Source organism: Syngnathus scovelli, chromosome 4, assembly GCF_024217435.2.
Source record: "Syngnathus scovelli strain Florida chromosome 4, RoL_Ssco_1.2, whole genome shotgun sequence".
NCBI lineage: Eukaryota > Metazoa > Chordata > Actinopteri > Syngnathiformes > Syngnathidae > Syngnathus > Syngnathus scovelli.
The window spans coordinates 3,850,001-3,871,828 of NC_090850.1; the positions used below are offsets into that span (position 1 = coordinate 3,850,001).

A 21,828-nucleotide genomic window follows, 5' to 3' on the forward strand; every position below is an offset into this window, starting at 1 on the left:
AGTCTGATGCTACAGTAGCTCAGCACCTGCCTTTACTGAAACAGTTTGTTATTAGTCGTGGTGACTGAAACAGATGCCAATAACAATGTGTTTGCTACTGTGGGTAGTTTTTAGCAGGGGCATATCCAGGAATACAAGCTTTTTAGTGCCCATGCCAGGGGTAACACAGCATATTAACATATTTTATTATTCAGTTAATTGTGCAAATCCGCCTCACAGTTTGGAGGGTGCCAGTTTGATTCCACCTCCAACCCTCCCTGTGTGGAGTTTGCATGTTCTCCCCGTACCCACGTGGGTTTCCTCCAGGCACTCCGGTTTCTTCCCACATTCCAAAAACATGCTTGGTAGGCCGATTAAGCACTCCAAATTGCCTCTAGGTGTGAGTGTGAGTGCGGATGGTTGTTCGTCTCTGTGTGCTGTGTGATTGACTGGTACACACAATTTCATGTTGTTCTACTCGACTGACACTAAAAATACAATTTACCTACTATGTCCTGTTTATCTAAGAGCAATACTATGTGTCTATGTGTGATTGGCAAATTGTTTCCTCCATCGTAAACAGTAAAGTCAAGTTAGGTGTGGAATTGTGGTTTATACTGACCATTTGCATTTTTGCCACAGATCAGATGCTCATAGAACTGCAGCAGCCCCCACAGCTCCGCGTCGTTCTTAACGAACACCTCCAGCATCTCGGCACTCACTGGATAGCAGGTGATGCTGCCGGCATCCTCCTCACTCCACCTTGCTGCTTGAGAACCGCCACCTTCTCCGCCAAACGTTCCATACATGCGGTCAAATAGAGTCCGGCGAAGTCGTGCACGCGTGCTGACACTCGCGTGTCCACCATCCATCTGAAGAAGCGAGCGATGGAGAGCGACAATCCGTACCGCGCGGACTTGCCAAGCTGATGCACGGAATCTACGGAGCTCATGCAGTCTGCACTGCACCGCCTTCACCGCGGAGGAAATGCAAGTGTCAGCCAAAGCCCAGCTCAGCACCAGTCTCACGGCACTCTGGACCTCCTGGTGTGTGCATCGCTTGTGGAACTCACTCAGTCGCTGCGCTTCTCTGGAGATACGCACTCAAGCCCTCCCAAGCAGCACGGAGAATCGGCGCACTGCTTTAACAGTGAACGCATCATCTGAACGGCTGCTTTACGCAAAACTCTTCTTAGCTTCCACTCGGTCCACGGATACTCTTTGAGTTCAGGTAGGATGGGACACTAAGCCACTAGGTCTGTCGCATCTTCAGGAAGCGTGCTCACCGTGTACCAAATTCCATTCCTGCTGTTCAAGGAGACAGCCTGACCCTGCGGATTATGGCTCAACCCATCAGAGGAAGACCAACTGAGGAAAAGCCCAGGGTATCGGGCCGCGATGCCTGAATCAAGGCTCAGTGACTCGAAGTTTTGTCATCGTTTTAGTGATTTAGTTGACCCACATGCAGAAAAACCAACTCAGACGTCCAGAATGAGTGAGGAGTGTTTATTGGAGGAGCTGCGGTGGAGGTAGAGCGGGATGATCGGAGCCAGGAGCACAGAGCGGGAGCAGCAATGGTGGAGCGTGTGGAGTCCAGCCAGAACGGGGTGGATCTTGGCGGTGATCGGTGGAGGAAGGTGCAGGATACACAAAACTTGGTCAGAGAATTCAACGTGGCTGTGGCGGAGATCTTACTGCGGACCAGAGGATCTGAAGAACGTGGCGTCAAAGAGCAAGGCGAGAACTATGAGCGAGGAGCTAGAGGCACAACCGTGGAGGTGATCACACTGAAGGGACACTCAGGCGACGAGCAGTTGACAGCATGCTCCTTAAGAGCTCTCCTTTAACGCACCTGAGTCACACCTGGGCCCTCTGCACTCTGCCACTCTGCTCACAGTTGCTCCCTGTCGACAAAAGAAGTATGCCACCCCGGACCCTGACACCCCCCCCCCCCAACGGTCGCACCCCCGGTGGCCCAGAAGAGGAATACGGGAGTGACGACCAGTAGTCCGAGATGAGGGTAGGGTCGCAGATGTAGGAACGGGGCACCCACGACCGGTCCTCGGGACCGTAGCCCTCCCAGTCGACGAGGTACTGCCACCCACGGCCCCGCCGACAGGTGTCCACGATCCGTCGGACCGGGTAGACCGAGTCGCTATCAAGATCCCGTGCAGGAGGTGCGGGCTCGGCTGGGGGAAGAAGCGCACTGGACTCGACCGGCTTAATCTGTGAGACGTGGAAGGTGGGATGGACTCGGAGGCTCGGAGGAAGACGGAGACCGACCGCCGAGGGACTAATCACTGCCAGGAATTCATATGGCCCGATGAAGCGGGAGGCCAGTTTTCGTGACATGAACTTGAGGGGGACATCTCGAGAGGAAAGCCAGACCTTCTGACCTGGGGAATAAAGTGGGGCAGGCGTGCGTCGTCGGTCAGCATACTTGCGGTTCTGTTTGATGGACCGGTGAAGGGCCTTGACGGCGTTGGACCAAACGTTCTTGCAGCGTCATATATGGTGGCGAACAGACATTACCGCGATCTCCTTCTCGTCGTCTGGGAACAGCGGCGGTTGAAATCTCGAATGGGGAGAGTCCTGTGGCAGAGGAGACATGAGAATTGTGGGCATACTCTACCCAGGAGAGAAACATATTCCACTCGGATGGGTTATCGGAGCAGAGACATTGGAACACGGCCTCGTGCTCCTGGTTCAAGCGCTCGGTCTGCCCGTTCGTCTGGGGATGGTAGCCCGATGTCAGGGAGACCTTCGCATGGAGGGCTGAACAGAACTGTTTCCACACCTGGGATATGAACTGGGGACCTCGATCGGGCAGGATCTCCTGCGGGATACCATGGAGACGGAATACGTGTTTGACGAGAAGCTGAGCTATCTGGAACGCAGCCTGGGGTCTTCTGAGCGGATGACATGGCTTGGAGAAGCGGTCGACGATGGTGAGGATGGTGGTCATTCCCTGTGAGACGGGCAAGCCTGTCACAAAATCTAATGGAATATGGGACCGGGACGGTTGGGTATGGCGAGATGCTGTAGAAGACCAGCAGGGGGTCAATGGGAGGACTTGTTGCAAGCGCAAATGGGACAGGCGAGAACGTATTATCTGACGTCCTTGTGGACGGATGGCCACCAGAAGCGTCTGGTGATCAACGCGATGGTGTGGCTGGTCCCGGGATGGGCTGAGAATTTGGCCAAATTAAACCAGTTAATTAGGCGAGGACGGACTGAGGAAGGGTAGGTCTTTCCCCGTGGCCCCGTGCCTGGATCGGGTTCCCGTAGCTGAGCCTGAGCAACGAGCCCCTCGATATCCCAGGAGAGGGAGCCTATGGTGCAACTGGGGGGAAGGATGGGAGCTGGTTCCTCCACTGACTCGCCGGGAGCGAATTGGCGGGACAAGGCGTCTGGCTTCGTGTTCAGGGAGCCTGGGCGATAAGAAATGGACAAATTAAAGCGAGAGAAAAACAAGGACCAGCGAGACTCAGAGGATTCAGGCGTTTTGTGGACTGTAGATACGACAGATTCTTGTGGTCGGTCCAGACCAGCACGGGTTGCTCAGTGCCCCTCCAGCCAGTGACGCCACTCTTCAATGGCCAAAAGTTCCCGGTCACCGACATCATAATTCTTCTCTGCGGGTGACAGACGTCGGGAGAAAAAGGCACAGGGGTAAAGCTTCCCATCAGAGTGTGAGTGCTGTGACAAGATAGGCCCTACTCCTGTGTCGGAAGCGTCGACCTCCAGGGTAAATTGTCTGCAGGGATCTGGATGAATTAGGATTGGTGCCTGTGAGAACTTCTCCTTTAAAGTGATGAATGCAGCGTTGGCTTCTTGAGTCCAGGTGAATGTTGTCTTGGTAGAGGTCAAGGCTGCGAGGGGAGCGGCTGTCTGACTGTAGTTGCAGATGAATTGGCGGTAAAAATTGGCAAACCCGAGGAAGCGTTGGACCTGGTTGCGGTTCTCAGGAATAGGCCAGTCCAGGCCTTGATCTTGTCAGGGTCAGGCCGAACTTGAGAATGAATCCCAAGAATGTGACGGAATGTTTGCGAAACTCGCACTTCTCAGCCTTGACACGTAAGCGATTTTCCAGGCGACGCTGCAGCACCAGGCGGACATGACGGCAATGTTCGGAGAGGTTCCGTGAATAGATGAGTATGTCGTCAAGGCAGACAAAGATGAATATGTCGAGGAAGTCCCGAAGGACATCGTTGACTAAGGCTTGAAAGACTGTGGGGGCGTTGCAAAGTCCAAAAGGCATGACAATGTACTAGAAGTGGCTTAGCGGGTTCTTGAAAGCGGTCTTCCACTCATCTCCCTGGCGGATCCTGACCAGATGATATGCATTACGGAGGGTGGACTCCTGGACTGGTTCAAATGCTGATGAGAGGAGGGGAAGAGGATACCTGTGTTTGACGGTGATGAGGTTCTCTCAGTGCGTGAGATATTGCAGAGTCTACTGGATGGTAGCGGAGCTCCGGGAAGAAGCTCTATGGCGCAATCATAGGGGCGATGTGGTGGTAAGGATGAAGCCTTGCTCTTGTTAAAAACTTAGGTCATGGTATTCTCTAGGCACTTGTGAAATATCGATCGGACCAGGTTCCTCGGGTGGTACTAGGGGCGGGCGAGATGGCACGGCAGACTGAAGACAAGAGGACAAGCATGTCGTGGACTAAGACTCGATATGACATTCTGACCAGTTGATCTGAGGGTTGTGTCTCTGAAGCCAGGGGAAACCAAGTACAAGGGAAGACTGTCTTACGGGGAAGACATAAAAGGAAATGATTTCATGATGGCTGCCAGAGATGATTAGCTCCACGGGTTTGGAGCGTTGGGTTATGCTGGAGAGCCCTCTCTCATCCAGGGCAGAGACAGCGAGAGGCGTAGGGAGAGGTTCCGTCTCGACTTTGGATTGGGAGACAAATTCCTGGTCGATCAAGTTTCTCTGACCTGCGTGTTTTGAAGCAATCTGGTCATTCAGTTGATCGTTGGTTCGCTGCTGCTGCTCCAGGAGGGCTTGGAGGGATTGGAGTTGGTATTGCTGTTTTGCGAGGGCGCGTCTGAATGGCTCGACTGGGTCTGATTGGCCTGAGTGTTCCGTCATCGTTTTAGCGATTTAGTTGACCCACATGCAGAAAAAACAACTCAGACGTCCAGAATGAGTGAGGAGTGTTTATTGGAGGAGTTGCGGTGGAGGTAGAGCGGGATGATCGGAGCCAGAAGCACGGAGCGGGAACAGCAATGGTGGAGTGTGTGGAGGACGGGGTGGATCTTGGCGGTGATTGGTGGAGGTAATCTACGAGCAGGACACACAAGACTTGGTTAGAGAATACAACGTGGCTGTAGCGGAGATCTTACTGCGGACCAGAGGATCTGAAGAACGTGGCATCGAAGAGCAACGTGAAAACTATGAGCGAGGAGCTAGAGGCACAACCGTGGAGGTGATCACACTGAAGGGACCGAGCAGTTGACACCATGCTTCTTAATAGCTTTCCTTTAACAAGCCTGATGAGTCACACCTGGGCCCTCTGCACTCACAGTTGCTCCCTGTCGACAAAAGAAGTATGCCACCCCGGACCCTGACAAGTTTTTCACCGACACACCACGGGATGCAGAATTGCGGATGAATGATTTCCACTTCAACATCACGGGCTATTCAAAGTAAGATTATCTCTGGGCTGGTCTGACTGCCTCAAAAAATGGGGTGGGGCCTTCTTCTGGTCTTGGTCGATTTTGGGTGCGTACCCACTACAGGACACACAAGCAACAGCGTGGCAGCATCAATAGGCCTAAACAGTGTTTGTAATCTTTGCTTTTGTTCATGCCATAATCATTCTAACTAACAAATCTTTGCTTTTGTTCGTGCTATAATAACTAACTAACTAACTAACTAACTAACTAACTAACTAACTAACTAACTAACTAACTAACTAACTAACTAACTAACTAACTAACTAACTAACTAACTAACTACACACAAGGGCACTGACCCCCACCAAAATGTACTTGGACCCTCCCAGGTGCATTTATTTTGTGCAATACAGTAAGTTAGATGTGGAATACAGAGTCAATACCACACAGAATGTAGTCAAAGGTTTTAATATTTAAGAACCAGAGTTTAACAGACAATGTAATATAAAATGTGCTTGGCATTTGAATGTACAACAATTTTTAATAAATCATTACAGAATAATTCAGAGGTTTCTGCTCACTTTTCTGATTGAACAACACTTTATTGTTGGCACCGATTTAATTAGGAGGAAAGAAATGAAAACAAAATTTACAGGATTCATACTTCAAATACAAATTTTGACAAATGACTTTAGCTCTGCTTAACCTAAAACAACTACACGATGTCGGCTTTTTACCATTTTTAAGCACAGCTACACCGCCTTGTCCTATGACACTAAAGCGGGTTCTAGTATGTATTTAACATGTCCACTAATGATATAAACAATCTTGTTAGGGTGTTAAATGCAATCAACATAAAAAATAAAATGGACTGCTTCGTATTTGAGCTTCTTATTGCATTAAATAATCAAAGTACAGTACTGATGGAATCAATTTCAGAGTAAAACCACAAATAACTGATCAAAAAAAGGAGCATGAGAAAACAGTTTCACTGGGTGCAATTCTGACAGTGAGCCAGCTCACCATGGCAAGCCCTCAAGTTAATTTTTCAGTGGAGTTTAACTTTTTCATGTCTGATGGATCCTGTTTGAAATATGAGTACGTAAGCAATATTCAATTAAGGCCTCAAAATATCAGCAAAAAAGGTAAAAGAGCAAGCAAAAGTTTTACACCCTTTGTTTCCTGATGAAAAAAATTCAAAACTACAAAAAAGTAGGTCTAAAAAGAGTGATGCCCCAATTTGACGTCTCTAATTTAAACATTACATCAAGCTTAATGTGGTTCTTAAGTTCCAAATTTGATGTGAAAATTATCCTAATATTTTAGGAATAGAATGATCATAAACACAAAGAGTGGAACTGTTTAAAAAGAGGGGTTTCAAATACTGACCAAATTAATCGTTAAAAACAAGCATCTCTTCTCAATTTAAGGAACTAGTGGGTAGTTACTGTAAAAGCTCATTTTAAAAACTCCCTCGTAGGCGCACCTTTGAAAGAAAATCATTAACACAACTTCAAAATGCAGCAAATTGCTGTAAAATTAGTATGTCCTAATTGCAGGAATTGAAGCAATACCCACCCAAACCACTATTTAATTTTTTAAAACTAATCTTGCCAGACTTAGTGTCTAACAAGAACTAGAGCTCAACATAAGTACGTTTTTACACTTGACTGTATGTAATTGCAGATAAGTAAGAAAACAGATGCTGCCTCTACAGAGGTAATGTGCCAACATTGTACTACACTAGCTGTTCATGCAGTTATCATTTCACACAACTGTTCTATTTTTCCAATGATAAGTGAATATAGTCCATTTTATAATGTTCAATCATCAAATGTTAAAAGAAAATGACACAACACTCTAAATTGGGGAAAATATTTAGAAAAAACAGTTGCTCATGAACTGAAATTAATGTATTGCCAAACACATAATCTCATGAATGAACCGTATGTCACCAAACAGGAACAGTATGTTTATCTAAACCGTAGCAATCTGTTTTTGCTCTTAATCTGCATCACATTTGCACGAAGAAAAATAACTATCTCCCTGCTTTTGCAATTGTGCCATCTTTCAGGCCTCTCATCTCAACCTCTGATGTATATAGTACTCAAGTTCTTATGACAATAAACACTTTGAAATGTGGACTCTTTGAGACAAATGATCAAATCTAGATCAACCACAGACGATATTTTATAGGCTTGCATGAAAATGCAAGTATATTAAAATAAGAGTGCCTACTCAAAGCCCTGAGATATTGCGTCGGCGGAGCTTGCATTCATGAGAGTCTATGGCTGTTGTCCGCTGTGCTCACACCGGAAATACATCATCGTTTGAGATGCTAGATGTAAACAAATCAATTTTATTCATCAATAACGTCAGACTATTTATCTTGCTCTTCTAAAAATAGATATAAACATACAGTGACTATTTTTTAATGATATTGCAATATCATTTTCATATAATTTTTGACCCTTTTGATGTGAATGAGCCCGAGCGCCCTCTATTGATGATCAGCCACTCATCATGAAGCAAGAAAACGAACTGCAAAACTGACTTGTGTGTGCGTGTTCATTTGGGCAAAAATGTATTTTTCTCATGAGCAAATCAGAAGCCGAACCGAAAACATTTTTTTGTCTAACGTTTGTGGAGCATCAGTGTCTGTAAAGGCAGCCCTTTGTTGTGACTTTGCTGTGAAGTAAAGGCTTGAAGCTTGTGGATTTCTTTTGCTTCATAGTGCAGAATTGAAGATTTAAAATACTGTCCCTTGCAAATGAGAATCTGTTCTCACTTTCCTTACCTGGATAAATAAGGGTTAAATGAAACAAAAGAGTGCTATTTCTACTATGTAGGAAACACAATGCGTTGCAAATGTACCTCGTGCTAGCCTGTTCACAGAGCAAAGCATTTGGACAAGGCAGTCAAAATTTAATGTTCATGGAGAGTAACAATATTGGGCTGGTATTGAACATACGATGAGCATTTTCATCAAGTGTTCAGGGGTGGTCCTGGCTCACGGTCCTATTGGAGGACAGAGAATCTGACAGCTGGCCTAGGGAAGTACATTTTTCTATATCTGTTGCCGTTTCACTTTTTGACTGAGCAAGACTTAAGGGGGCTGATAGTGTCCTCAGGACCTTGCTGGAGGATCCCTCAGGGCTAATGTTCACAGAAGTGAGGTTGTCTGTCGAGTGTAAATCTGGGAGCCCTGAGTCATCAGCTTGCACCTGAACCCTCCACTCATCAGACTGCCAGAACTGAGCAGCAGTTCTGGGTGCGAGGCTCTCTGGGGGCTGGTAAGGCGGTGGCCCGGTAAGTGGGAATTCATCTGAGTTGTACAAGGCCTGGTTGTGGATAATAACGGGATCTGGGGAAGGAAACGGAACCTCCTCATCATTAACAGGATGCAGATCATTGATATCTTTGCAAAGAGTCTGGTCTGGGGATATGGAATCTGTCTGGTTGGATATGATGTGGAAGCTGAGTCCTGCTTTAGAACAACCACTGGCTGAGGAGCGCTTTCCTCTGGATGGCTCCAGTGGACTCAGCAACAATGGCAGCTCCTGGCCTAAAGGCTTACGTGGTAACTCTTCAGGCTTCCCTGAGAAAACAAGTGGATAGTATTGGTGAAAGGAATATATTGTGTGTGTGTGTGGAAGGGGGGGGGGGGTATATTGAGATTGCTTAGCACTTTTTCTTGCTGCTGTGTTTGTGTGTCAGATTTATTTTGGGCTCACAGAATTTTATATATTGGCTGTAGATGTGAATGGTTGTATCTATGCTATTCCTGTGTTGTCTTTTGAGACTGTTGGAAAAAGCATTATGTATAAATGAATGACTTGCTGTAGTGCTCAGTGTAGTGGTTGTTATGCACTAAAATAAGACAATCTGGAAGCTGTCAAAACTGTTATGTACCTGGGGGAGGAAAATCCAGCTTCATCTTTCGTAATTCAGTCATAGATGCCTGTAGCTGTTCAATGATTATGTCGTCACTGTAAAAAAAGGTCTGAGCAATTCGCTCCAGCAGGAATTCTCGAAGCTCCTCCAAAGACATCTTCATGAGATGCTCTGTGCAAACACAAATGCACTTGCATCAGGCTATATTCACATCATACAAGTGATACAAATAGGTTGTATTCTTACAATTCCTCAAAGTGATCTGAAACTTTACAGTTTCAGCTGACTGTCTCTTTTTCTTAGATAAAATGCTAAAAAAATTGCAAGTATAAAGAGATAGAATGTTAATAGAAAAGTTTAAAATTTATATTAAGTTTTGCTTTTGGGAGCTAAACCAAACATGTTAGTATTAATTCATTGTCACTTGACTTGTGTAATTACTGGTGTACCTGCCTCAAATGCTAAAGTTGGTGACAGTGGTGGAGCTAGAAAATTGACAGTGGGGTGGCCAGGGGGACACAGCGAATCACTACAAAGTGGCTTTAAGCACAAGCACACAGCTGTGACTTTACACCTCTGCCAAGGCTACATATCGCACATGGCCTTGAAGTATTTTTTATCCACAGTCAGGGTTTCATGAAATAACATGCACATATAACCAATACACATATAACCATAACACAACCTTGCCCAACGCACACATAGTACAGGCACATCTAAGTAAAAAGCAATGTTCGTGTTAATATTTTAGATAATGCCCTTTGCTTTGTTGTTTGTTTGTTTGTTTTTCTGCATAACTGTAATAATTTGTGCAGTAATTCGCTAGTTAACAGCTAACCAGAGTGATCTGTGGCACTGACCATATTTAGCATATACCCTATTTTTCGGACTACAAATCGCAGTTTTTGGCTGGGGAGTGTGACTTATACTCGGAGCGACTTATGTGTGAATTTACTAACACCTTATTATATAATTTTACATCTTATTTTCACTAAACCGCAAGAGGTCACTCTAGGCCTGTGTTGATAATTTCTGCAACTGACGATGAGTCTGACGTAAGCGATGTAGAAGAGGAAGCGCCGCATCTTCTACCTCCGGGGTAAGCAAAGTAGTTTAAAAGTGACACTGAGGATAAATATTTCATTGGATTTAGTGATTTGGGGTGACACGAATGGTTTGATAAACTTGTGAGCATGTTATTCATGCTATAGTTATCTGAATAACTCTTAATATGTTATGTTAACATACCAGGCATGTTCTCAGTTCGTTGTTTATGTGTCATGTAACGGTAGCATACTGTACAATTATTCAGAATGTTGTTGCCTCTATTCTATTTTTATTTTAAATTGCCTTTCAAGATGACATGTCTGTTCTTGGTGTTGGATTTTATCAAATAAATTTCCCCCCAAAATGCGACTTATACTCCATTGTGACTTTTATATATATTTTTCTTCTTTATTATGCAGTTTATGGCTGGTGCGACTTGTACTCCGGAGAGATTTATAATCCAGAAAATAGGGTACTGTCGATCAATGGCTCATCCATTTAAATCATACCTAAGAAGCAGTGCTATTTATCATTAATAAATAAGTGTATTAATATGTCAGCAAAAAATGGCAAGCTGTTTGACATCTTACTCTTGTGTATCTTCAAGATGGTGTAAGACATGGCGGTGAGGAGCCGCTCTCCCTCCAGAATGAAAACATCCCATAGGCGTAGGGTCAAAGTAAACGGTGTCTGCAAAAATCACATCATCACTCTGGATTATGGCATGTCCTGGCCAGAATCAGAGAGTTTCTTTTGTTTTCTTTTGGTTTCTTTTAGCGTCCAGCAGACTATATCGAACGGCAAAATGATTCAGTGGGAAAGAGAAGTGCTGATAGTGGCCCAATGGTGCCAAACCCCCACCACAGGATTGTAGGCCTAAATTGGTTTGGAATAGATAAAAACTTCATATTACTTCTGATGAAATATTCCAGAGATTTAAAACACACAAGGTAGTATTTGCTAAAATAATATTTAAAAAAATATATATAATAATGATGTTGCATGGCATTTCAAAGAGATTTTGTAATGGTTTAGCTTAAAAGAGTGCCTGTCTTTGTTGTTCAGAATAAGAATTAGAATCATCTTTCTTATAGTAGTTCATCCAAAGATGGCTTGAGGTAATATAGTACATGTTCTTCCACATGAAATCATCCGAGCATGTCTCTGCTGTCATGCTGGAACAGAAAAAGGCCTTCCCCAAACTGTTGAAAAAAAATCCAATGTCCATCTTGAAAACTTTAAACCAACTACTAAGAAAAAAACAAAGATGAAGATTAAAGGAAAAAATGGGTCCTATCCTTCTCTTTCAGTATTGTGTTCTTAAATGTGTCTCAGTGCAATTGTCAATGGAGTATATCTTGATCAATTTACTCACCCTATCAATGAAACACTGTAAGAACCATTTAGTACTGTAAATCCCTGCAGACATCTGTTCTTTGTCCTACAGAGAAACATTTAATGGTTAACCAACAATCCTTAATAAAACTGAAGAATTGTACACTCCACTGTTCACAGATGTACTGGTAATGCAACAGTGTCACGCCTCACCATGTGTTTTTTTAGTTTGGGAATGAGTTTGGAAATGATCTGATCATGATGTGCTTGGAATTGCTGAAGTTTGGGGAACCCAGGAATAAAAAATCCTGAAAGGAAGGGACAATGGCGTGAGGTTGCGAGCAAGACAGCGGAGAAACATAAAAAAAAAAAAAAAAAAAAAAAAGAAGGCAAATCATAGCAGCGCACCTAATAGAAAGTTACACTGACCTGCACATTCCAAAAGCAACATGCAGCAAACTGCAAAATGACCTTTTCCTATTCTTAGGAGCACAGCATCTCAGAAAGCATACGTCATCTTCAAAACATAATCTCACCATGCATGGCGTGTTTCTGGTTCGCCAGTAGCTGTGTCAGAGCCCAGAAAGCGTCTTCCTCATTCATGTACATGAGCAGCAGTGCAGCGATCTGACTCATGCCCTGACAATAGCTCACCTCCTGCAGACCACAGGAGAAGGTGAAAACAATTACATAGACGGGTTTCCATAGCTTTCCTGATGCTGACACTGCAGCACAGCTTTAGGATGATCAAATGCTCTGCGTTTTTGTGGCATTGTGCACAGTAGTTGCAGCCAACAGCTGAACTGAACCTAATTCCTAGCATGCCTTCCCTCTCCTTGCAACAGTACTTTAACACTATACATTAATGCACAAAAACCTTCTTAAAATAAAAGTAACTACAAAATGAAATGTTTGTATAGAAACTACGTATGTGAATGCTCAAGAGCTGACACTGAGCTGAAACACTGTGAATTTAATTGATTTGCTGAAATATACAATGTGAGTCTTTAATTTGGAAAAATGCAGCCATAGCCAAGTGTCTTTCCTGTGCCGGTCCCAAGCCCGGGTAGTAAATGCAGAGTGTTGTGTCAGGGAAGGCATCCGGCGTGAAATTTGCCCAAATTTCTTATGTGGCAACCCGTGAGGGAAAAAGCCTTCAGTCTTTAATTTGGAAAGGTTTGACACGGTCAAGAAATGTAGCAGGATGAGGTAAATATGTAGACTATCTTAGAATTTGTGTATTTCATTGTAATATATAGTGCATAAGTTTCTCTTGAATTCACTGAGCAAAATCAATGATGAATTGCACCCCAAATTCCATGACATACAGCCAACTCTATCACCATGGATGGCTATGCAGTCTTATATTTGGAATGCACATTTATCTTCTCCGTTTTGTAAGTGAACTCCAAAGTATGTGGAAACAGTTTCCACTAGGGGTGTAACAGAATGCCACAAAATAAATCGACATAAACACAGAACTGGAAAAAGAACTGCAAACAACTAGCTCTAATTTTTTCTGCAAATAAAATATTCTCCAATATGCAAAATAATAATAACATATCTGATAATGAAATGTTAAAGAAATGATAATATCATCATTTTTTAGGAAACCACAATATTGATGTCACGCCCGTGCCACTTTGCTCAGCCACACCCCTTTCGTTACCGTAATGTCTGTCACCTGCTTCCTCTTGTTACCCTGTGTATTTAAGCCCTGCCCGTGTGTTTCTCCCTGTCGGTGTCTACTGTTGTGTCCATTCCTGTTCGTGCCCAGTGTTCCTGTTCGTGTCATCTGGTTTTCCCTCGGTCTGTCTGAAGGCTCACGGTCAGAATTTTAATCTTGTCCAAGGGGACTTCATGTCGGTCAGTCTGTCTGTTTTGCTGGCCGTGAGTCTTCCTCCCGTCTGTGTCGTTCGTTCCCCACCTGCCTCCCTTCCAACTCCTTTTCCCTGCAATAAATCCTGGTTCAAGCTGCATTTGGTCGCCCTGGCTCAACTCATTCCTGACAGAAGACACCGACCATCACAGCGACCAGCGCTTGGACCAACCCTTTGCCGGCTCCCGCAACTGCTGCATGGTCGCCAAGGAGATGAGTTCAAGCGACGCAAGATGCACGGTTGCCCCCCCCCCCCCCCAAAACAGATCCGACGGCGCGGATCCAGCGGCCGCCACTTGTTCCGGCGGCGCGGATCCAGCGGCTGTCACCGTCGGCCTTCAACGGTGCATGACGCACGGCCGCCCCCCGACCCAGTCCCGACGGCGCGGATGCTGCGGCCGCCACCAGTTCCGGCGGCGCAGATCCAGCGGCCGTCACCCAGTCGGCTTCAACGGCGCATGACACGCGGCCGCCCCCCGATCCAGTCCCGACGGCGCGGATGCTGCGGCCGCCACCAGTTCCGGCGGCGTGGATCCAGCGGCCGTCACCCAGTCGGCCTTCGGCGGTGTGTGACGTGCGGCCACCTCCCCATTTCCTCCCGGCCCATGTTGGACAGTCTTGGATTTTTTTTCTTTTTTGGGACGTCGGGAGCCGTCCCTTGTGGGGGGGGTACTGTCACGCCCGTGCCACTTTGCTCAGCCACACCCCTTTCGTTACCGTAATGTCTGTCACCTGCTTCCTCTTGTTACCCTGTGTATTTAAGCCCTGCCCGTGTGTTTCTCCCTGTCGGTGTCTACTGTTGTGTCCATTCCTGTTCGTGCCCAGTGTTCCTGTTCGTGTCATCTGGTTTTCCCTCGGTCTGTCTGAAGGCTCACGGTCAGAATTTTAATCTTGTCCAAGGGGACTTCATGTCGGTCAGTCTGTCTGTTTTGCTGGCCGTGAGTCTTCCTCCCGTCTGTGTCGTTCGTTCCCCACCTGCCTCCCTTCCAACTCCTTTTCCCTGCAATAAATCCTGGTTCAAGCTGCATTTGGTCGCCCTGGCTCAACTCATTCCTGACAATTGATAGCTTGATTTATGTGGTGATACATTGTATAATTAATTTCTGGTTTATAGATAGTTACACTGAAGGTGTAATAAGAAACTAATACAAATTTTAATCATCTTAATTAACATTCAATGAGTTTCACTAGTACAAGAGTGGGTTTTGTGATGGAGGCAAAACTGTCACTCACTGTGTTGTAGGCTGAATACGCCAACAGAACATTGAAGAGAGACTGCTGTCTGCAAAAAAAGGTTAAAAGTAACAATGTCAGAAAATGAGTAAATTATTTCCACATTACTATTGTTCTATTAACTTAATATGCTTGTGCCCATGGTCTAGAACCCTACACATCTTTCAAACATACAAATAGCAGTAACATCAAATGTCCTAATTACTTGCGACTAAAAGAAGCTAAGATGATGTGTGTCTTGGAATCACGCTTCCTACCAAAGAAACAGTTAACAATAATAATTTGTGTATTTTATTTAAAGCACTATTCAGAACACTCAGGGTCACTGTACCAAGAATTTACTAAATGATTTTGATTACAACAGTTGGACATATACATTTCAGAGGTTGACCTGCATGTCAAAACAGTTTGTTTTCATCCTCAGAAATACCACTGTTTAAAAATAGGTAATACTGTGGAAATACCTCTTAGGTAATCCATCCAATTTCGTTGAAACATTAACAAAAACTTTCTAAAACGACATGTGCTCAATGGGCTTTCAATCATTTTATTTTCTTCATACTTAGTATTTTCTGCTTCCGTTGACTTTAGTCATAATCAGAAATAATTTGTGGTTGCAAGCCAATGTTCCTTCTACAGAAGCTTACAACACTGTCATTGTTTTGCATAACAGATGCAACAACACAACATCTGCAATATATACATTCTAAATCATAAACCAAAACATTAGACTGACCCTCGCCCACAGTGAGGCGAATTGAGCGATCAACTACACAGTGGCTGCAGAAATTTCTTAATAAAATGGAGCTCAAACTCGCCAACATTTTTTTTAGATTCAAATATACATTTTGCAGTTAGGTAAAGAGACTGCTCCATACTTTCCAGTGCCTCTTCCAAAATAGGTCTGTGATCTATTACAATGTCATCACACTGTAGAACACTAAATCCCAGTGAAACCCATCCAAAACATAGCCTGCACTTAGTCCACACTGAGGTCGCAAACGCAATGGGTAAGAAAAACGCTCCCTGATTTCATGATGTAATGACATCTAACCCAATTTAAATCAATTGATAAGATTAAGATCCTCAATCAGCTCTCAAATATGTACGTATATTTTCCATCCATCCATCCGTTGTCTGTACTGCTTGTCCCCATGGGGGTCACGGGCGTGTCCTGAACCCATTGCCAGTCAATCGCAGGTTGGTCAGTTGTTTGGTCTTTTGAGGTTGTCCTTTTTTTTTTTTGTCTTTTATGATGATTTGAATACTTACTTGACTCCAAATCGATCCATGAACATGACATGATTGCGGAAGGTCCTGTTGATGTCAAGGTCAATCTGTTTGATCTCAGATGAGTAGAGTTTGGCTTGCTCCTTCATTTTCTAGGACATCAAGACATTATAGTCAGGTTAAGATACTCACATGTATGTTTATGAAAAACTAAATTGAATGAAAGTATGATGATTGCAATTGCTTTATGCAGGAAAAAAATTATGCAAGCAAAAGCTGCATTCATAGCTTCATGAGATAACCAAAAGCTTAAGAGCATATTTCATTTTACAATTTGTCCCATAACACCTTTGCAGCAATAACAGTGGACATGGTATTGTCTGAATTGCTGTTAATACGTGAAAGGCCTTAGACAAGTCCCGGAATACAATGCTGGCATCGTGAATAAGTATTCTTGTGTTTACCTCATATTTACCCTCATTGAGCTTCTTGATGTCCTCCACATCCAACAGCAGACACCAGACACGACCTCTAAGCTGCACAGGGATGCCTTTGTACACCCGTTTCACCATCTGACAACATGAAGTCGAGCAGAGGGAGATACAAATGTGGCAAATACAAAACCAGAAATTTTAGTCAGGCATGGTATAATAATAATCATAATAATAATAATAATAATAATAATAATAATAATAATAATAATAATAATAATAATAATAATAATAATAATAATAAAATTGTCAATATTTTGATGCAACAAAATTTAAGCAATTTTCAGATGCATTAAGGCATCTGTGGGTATCAGAGTTTAGAAACAGCTTATTGCAAATATCACAAAACATCAAAAACATTACCATGAAAATTAGCATTTGACAGCTGGCTCTTTTGTAGTACTGTATTTTTCTAACTATAAGTCGCGTTTTTTTTCATAGTTTGGGTGGGAGGGGGCGACTTATACTGAGGAGCGACTTAAATGTGAATTTTTTCATAAATTTTCAAAAATAAAAAAATAAAAGTGAAACTGCGATAAACGAACCGCGATGTAGCAAGGGATTACTGTAATTTGAATTTCAAGTGACGTCAACTACGCGGCGCGGCGGTTGTTTACATAAATGACAAAGATTCGATCACGGGATGACGAAGGGCCCCACGTACTACCGGCATCATTAGCGACTTTGTTTGTAAGCGACATGGAGGACGAAGAGTTTGAAGGATTTAAGGATTTGGAGTGACACAGAAGGTTTGAAAAACTATTATTATTAAAACTATTACGCACACCCGGTCCTACTCTACAGAGCACTCTTTCACCTCCGTGGATGGAAGTCGGGGGCCGGTGCTCGGCCGGGTGGCTGTCCGGGGACGGTGGATGGGGCTCGGACATGGCTTTTACGCACGCCCGGTCCTATTCTATGGAGCTCTCTTCCACCTCTGTGGCTGGAAGTCCACGCCGCCACACGCCTGGAAGTCCACGCCGGTGCTTGGGTCCTTGTACTTTGTTAACGCTACAATATAGTTATATACTAGATATGTGGAATAACGACAAGGCTGACGTCAGGGCGCACGCGCGGCGTTGTTGACAAAGGACGAGGAATTTGATCAATAGATTTATTGATTTGGAATGACACAGATGGTTTGATAATATTATTTCTTATAATATCCACTACATAGATATGTATGTTGGCTGCTACTTACTCTGTCACTGTTTTTGTATTTATCCCACTTCTTCACCATAGTTATTTGATATAAAATTTATATATCATTATATGGGCTTGTGGAATATTTTGAAGTGCAAGCGCCGTCAGTGGCACGCACCCATTGTTGACATAAAGGACGATCGATGGATTTAATGACACAGATGGTTTTATAAACGTGTTATTTATGTAAAAGTTATTTGAATAACTCTGAATGTTACGTCAGGCACGTTCTCACCTCTTCGTTTCTGTTTATGTCACGTTAGCATACCTATCGTTTAGCCTGTTGTTGCTCGTTCATGTCTGTTCTTGGTGTTGGATTTTGTCAAATACATTTCTCCCAAAATGCGATTTATACTCCGGAGCAACTTATATATGTTTTTTTTCACGTTATTGTGCATTTTATGGCTAATGCGACCTATATTCCGGAGCGACTTTTAGTCCGAAAAACACGGTACTCAATAATGTCAGCCCATTTATTGTCATTCGGGACAGACAGACTATTTTTACATCATTCTTTCTTTAGATATGTATGTTGGCTGCTACTTACTCTGTCACTGTTTTTGTATTTATCCCACTTCTTCACCATCTTCAACCACTTCTCTGCTCTCACTACCGCTAGTTGCTTCAACTGTGGAAAAACGAACAATGAAATAAAAAATTGAGTGTGAGGAATGTTTGTTAAACTTCACACATCCCTTACACACAGCCTCAGTTACTATGTTCCTTTCTGACACTATGGGCTTTATATTTTTTGAAGGTGCTCGAGTGTAAAAACTGGTGAATCTGGCGCACCTGTCAATTGGATAAGACTTTAGCCTAATGGAATCACGCGTAATTATTGGTGCAGGTAATACGTGACTTTAGTGAATGGGATCCGGGAACACTTCAACTTCACCTTGTTCTGATAACTTTACACGTGCATAACGTACCTTTTCTTCATTAGCAGTTGGTGCAGGCAGCTCATCGTCACTGGAAAATCAATAAATAAATAAAATAATTAACAGGAAGAAAATAGTATTACTTCTACAATACATATATAAACTCGTCAAAAAGATCAAGAATCGACTTACTGCATGAACCCGAGGCGATCAATGGCTTTATAGACGCTGTAGTCAGCATCTTCCCAGGGGTCAATCTTGACCCCACCCTGTCTGCCCTGGAGATATAATCAGTACCAATAGGTAAAGGTTATCTCAGGATAAAAAATAATTCAGTGGGTGCGTTGAACTGGGTGTTGGGGGTCAAATCAAGCCAATTATCTGATGGCTGTGGAGTATTGGAGAACATGGAATTTGCAGACTCCAACCCAACCAAACCCAAACAGTACAACTGAGAAGGTTAGAATTATGGCCCAACGTCATTGAATAAACTCAAGGCTCCTTAATAATAATTCCCATTCCATCTGGCAGTGTTGCATCATGAATCCGTTTTCATTTTGAGAAGATAAAAAATACAGTGGTTTACACTCAGTAAACCTTCGATTGGCAAAATGAAACTTGATGTCAAGTGCATACACAATCACTCTCTAGGTCCGTCAAAAAGTGGAAATCTTTGTTATGGTAATATGATGATGATGATAATGATGATGATGACGGCGATGATAAATCCGTCACTGCGCTTTTTACTAAGAATATCAGACCAGCATCGATTCAAAGTCAATTCAGCCACCTCAACTATTCACTCCAAGGGGCAACTTCAAAATGTTTGCACTTCAAACTAATAAACTTCAAAATAAATGCAAGGTAAGTCATTGATATCCATGTGACCCTCGCATAGTAGCCTATGCACAACCGTTGTCATAGCTGGCTGGACTAGGCTGCATTCAATGCAAGACAGTGGCCAAACTCGTCACTGGAGAACCACTTCAACTGTCTGTCAAAATATGTTCAGGGTGCTAAAAAAAGACAGCAGCCCAAGAGAACATTGCCAAGCTATCTGATCACAGGGTCCCATACTCCAAGTCAGAGGTGGTCAATTAAAGGGCATGTAAAGACACTATGGGGTCCCAAAATGTATTTGATAAAGATGGACTTGTGTTTTTGGAAACTGTTGTTAATTTTTGAATAAAATTGCGAAATGAAGAGTAATCGATGAAAAATCAACGGTTTTTATGTGATCATCCCGGAAATTGGCGAAGTGACTGTGACGTCGATTATAGGAGTTACTTAGCCCATGTACGCATAATGGTGGATACAGAAGTGGAAGCGATGTCGTTTTTGTTTTGTTTTATTTACAAATAGCAAAGCGATGTCGTCTGACGAATCTCCCTCAGATGATTTTTCACCTTCTGACGAAAATGAAGAAGAGTATGATTTCTTTCTTGGAGTACAAGGCTACCAATTTGAACCAGTGAGAAGTACTCCAGCGACTGATGCATTGCAAAACGAAGATGCGGAAGGTACAGACGGATCGGGAGAAAATCAATGGCTATATACTGATATTGTTTTGGGTGTCCAATTTAATAAATTCTAAGAAAGTTGCAAGGAAAATTTATTTTAATAATATATTCGGCAACATATTTTTTTATAGGGTAGAAAACAGTAGGAAAATTAATTTTTAGGACTGGGAAAACCCATGAACGACTATTACTTTGGTGTGATAATTCTTATTTCCCCTTTGCACCCAGTATGTTACTACCGAAGTTACACCTATAGTTATAAGCCTAAACTTTTTTCTTTTTCAAATAACATAAAGGTAACATTTTATTATTATTATTATTATTATTTTCATACCCCAACAATCTCCCTTTTGGCAATTGCACGGCTCTGTCTTGGCACTTTCGAGGGGGGGTGAGTGAACTTGGGGGGGCTCCGTTGTCTCTATTATGCTTATATGTGAAGTATTGGAGACAAAACACCAGGAAATTTTATGGATCTTCGCGCTATCAATCGGTAAACAATGGGGGGAGTCCTATAATCTACGTCACGGTACCATGTGATCCAGAATGGCGCGGTTCATGACAGGGGCAGGCAAGATCGAGAAATACACACAAATTGACTGCGTTTGGCTCACGAATGCAATTTTATTTCAAATGCTATAATATTATTTGGATACAGGTGAATATAATCGAACATTCTGAGTGGTTTTTAAAACATGTTAAAGGTGCCTTTACATATGCTTTAAGTTCTCGAACGGGCCAGGAAACTCGTGTGCCAAATATGAATTTAATGTCTTCTTTTAATCAAATAGTCATCATCATCATCAGGTGTCTTGCCTGGAACAGGCATTGACGGCCATGGCCCTCCATTCTTTTGTCATCCAAAGAATTGAATGTCTTTCCATGGCTTTCTTTGCAATTTTACAGACAGTAGGTTGCAATTGCTTTCTGTCCGAGCAGTGCCCATACTGGACGGCTGTCCTGACCATTGTACCTAAGGGTATCCTCTGCTCAGCACGACAAAGTCCAAAACCAGTAACAAAGATACTCTCTGGCTGCCTTCAAACTTCATCCACCACCTGCTTCCCGTGGCTTCATCGTGACCCTGACAAGGGGGGCTAAATGGGTACTCAGTCTAGCCCAAGGACCTCCCATAGGCTAGCGGAGGGAAGGAGCGCCTTACACTTCCTTTGTCAAAGCAAGCTCTGACCCGCCACCCAAAATCAAATAGTAAATTGTCTTAATAAGATGCCATAGTGTAGTTAATATGTGAGACATATATTCACTTATATCAAAATGGAATATCCACACATTAACCTTGCCCAGGTGTGATGTAAGTCTCTAAGTTCATCCATAAAAGTCAATGGGTCAGGGAAAATATGAGCACCAAACAACAATCTCTGGTGCTTGTTTGAGAACCCTGCTAAAATGTTTTGTTGCACCTCTGATAATAAATTTTAAAAAGGACATACAGAATATTGTTCAAAGTCTTGATTGTGCATTTCTGGGCATGCCTAATTCTATAAAACA

General features: G+C 43.3%; 1 protein-coding gene across 3 annotated transcripts in view; it reads right to left on the reverse strand.

Moving 5' to 3' along the window:
- Positions 1–6,061: 6,061 nt before the first annotated feature.
- The window catches only part of LOC137840206 (USP6 N-terminal-like protein), a 45,898-nt gene continuing 30,131 nt past the window's right edge, over positions 6,062–21,828 (reverse strand). For 2 of the 3 annotated variants that reach the window (XM_068650386.1, XM_068650387.1), the window contains exons 3-14: positions 18,992–19,077; positions 18,851–18,890; positions 18,469–18,549; positions 16,692–16,799; positions 16,270–16,379; positions 14,998–15,046; positions 12,422–12,542; positions 12,099–12,193; positions 11,926–11,991; positions 11,141–11,240; positions 9,522–9,674; positions 6,062–9,207 (exon numbers count right to left, since the gene is read on the reverse strand). In XM_068650386.1, coding sequence (XP_068506487.1) covers positions 8,603–9,207; positions 9,522–9,674; positions 11,141–11,240; positions 11,926–11,991; positions 12,099–12,193; positions 12,422–12,542; positions 14,998–15,046; positions 16,270–16,379; positions 16,692–16,799; positions 18,469–18,549; positions 18,851–18,890; positions 18,992–19,077 — 1,614 coding nt within the window. In that variant the 3' untranslated portion in view covers positions 6,062–8,602. Of the gene's footprint in view, positions 9,208–9,521; positions 9,675–11,140; positions 11,241–11,925; positions 11,992–12,098; positions 12,194–12,421; positions 12,543–14,997; positions 15,047–16,269; positions 16,380–16,691; positions 16,800–17,919; positions 18,397–18,468; positions 18,550–18,850; positions 18,891–18,991; positions 19,078–21,828 lie in introns of those variants that run through there. The other variant, XM_068650388.1, reaches the window with a different exon arrangement.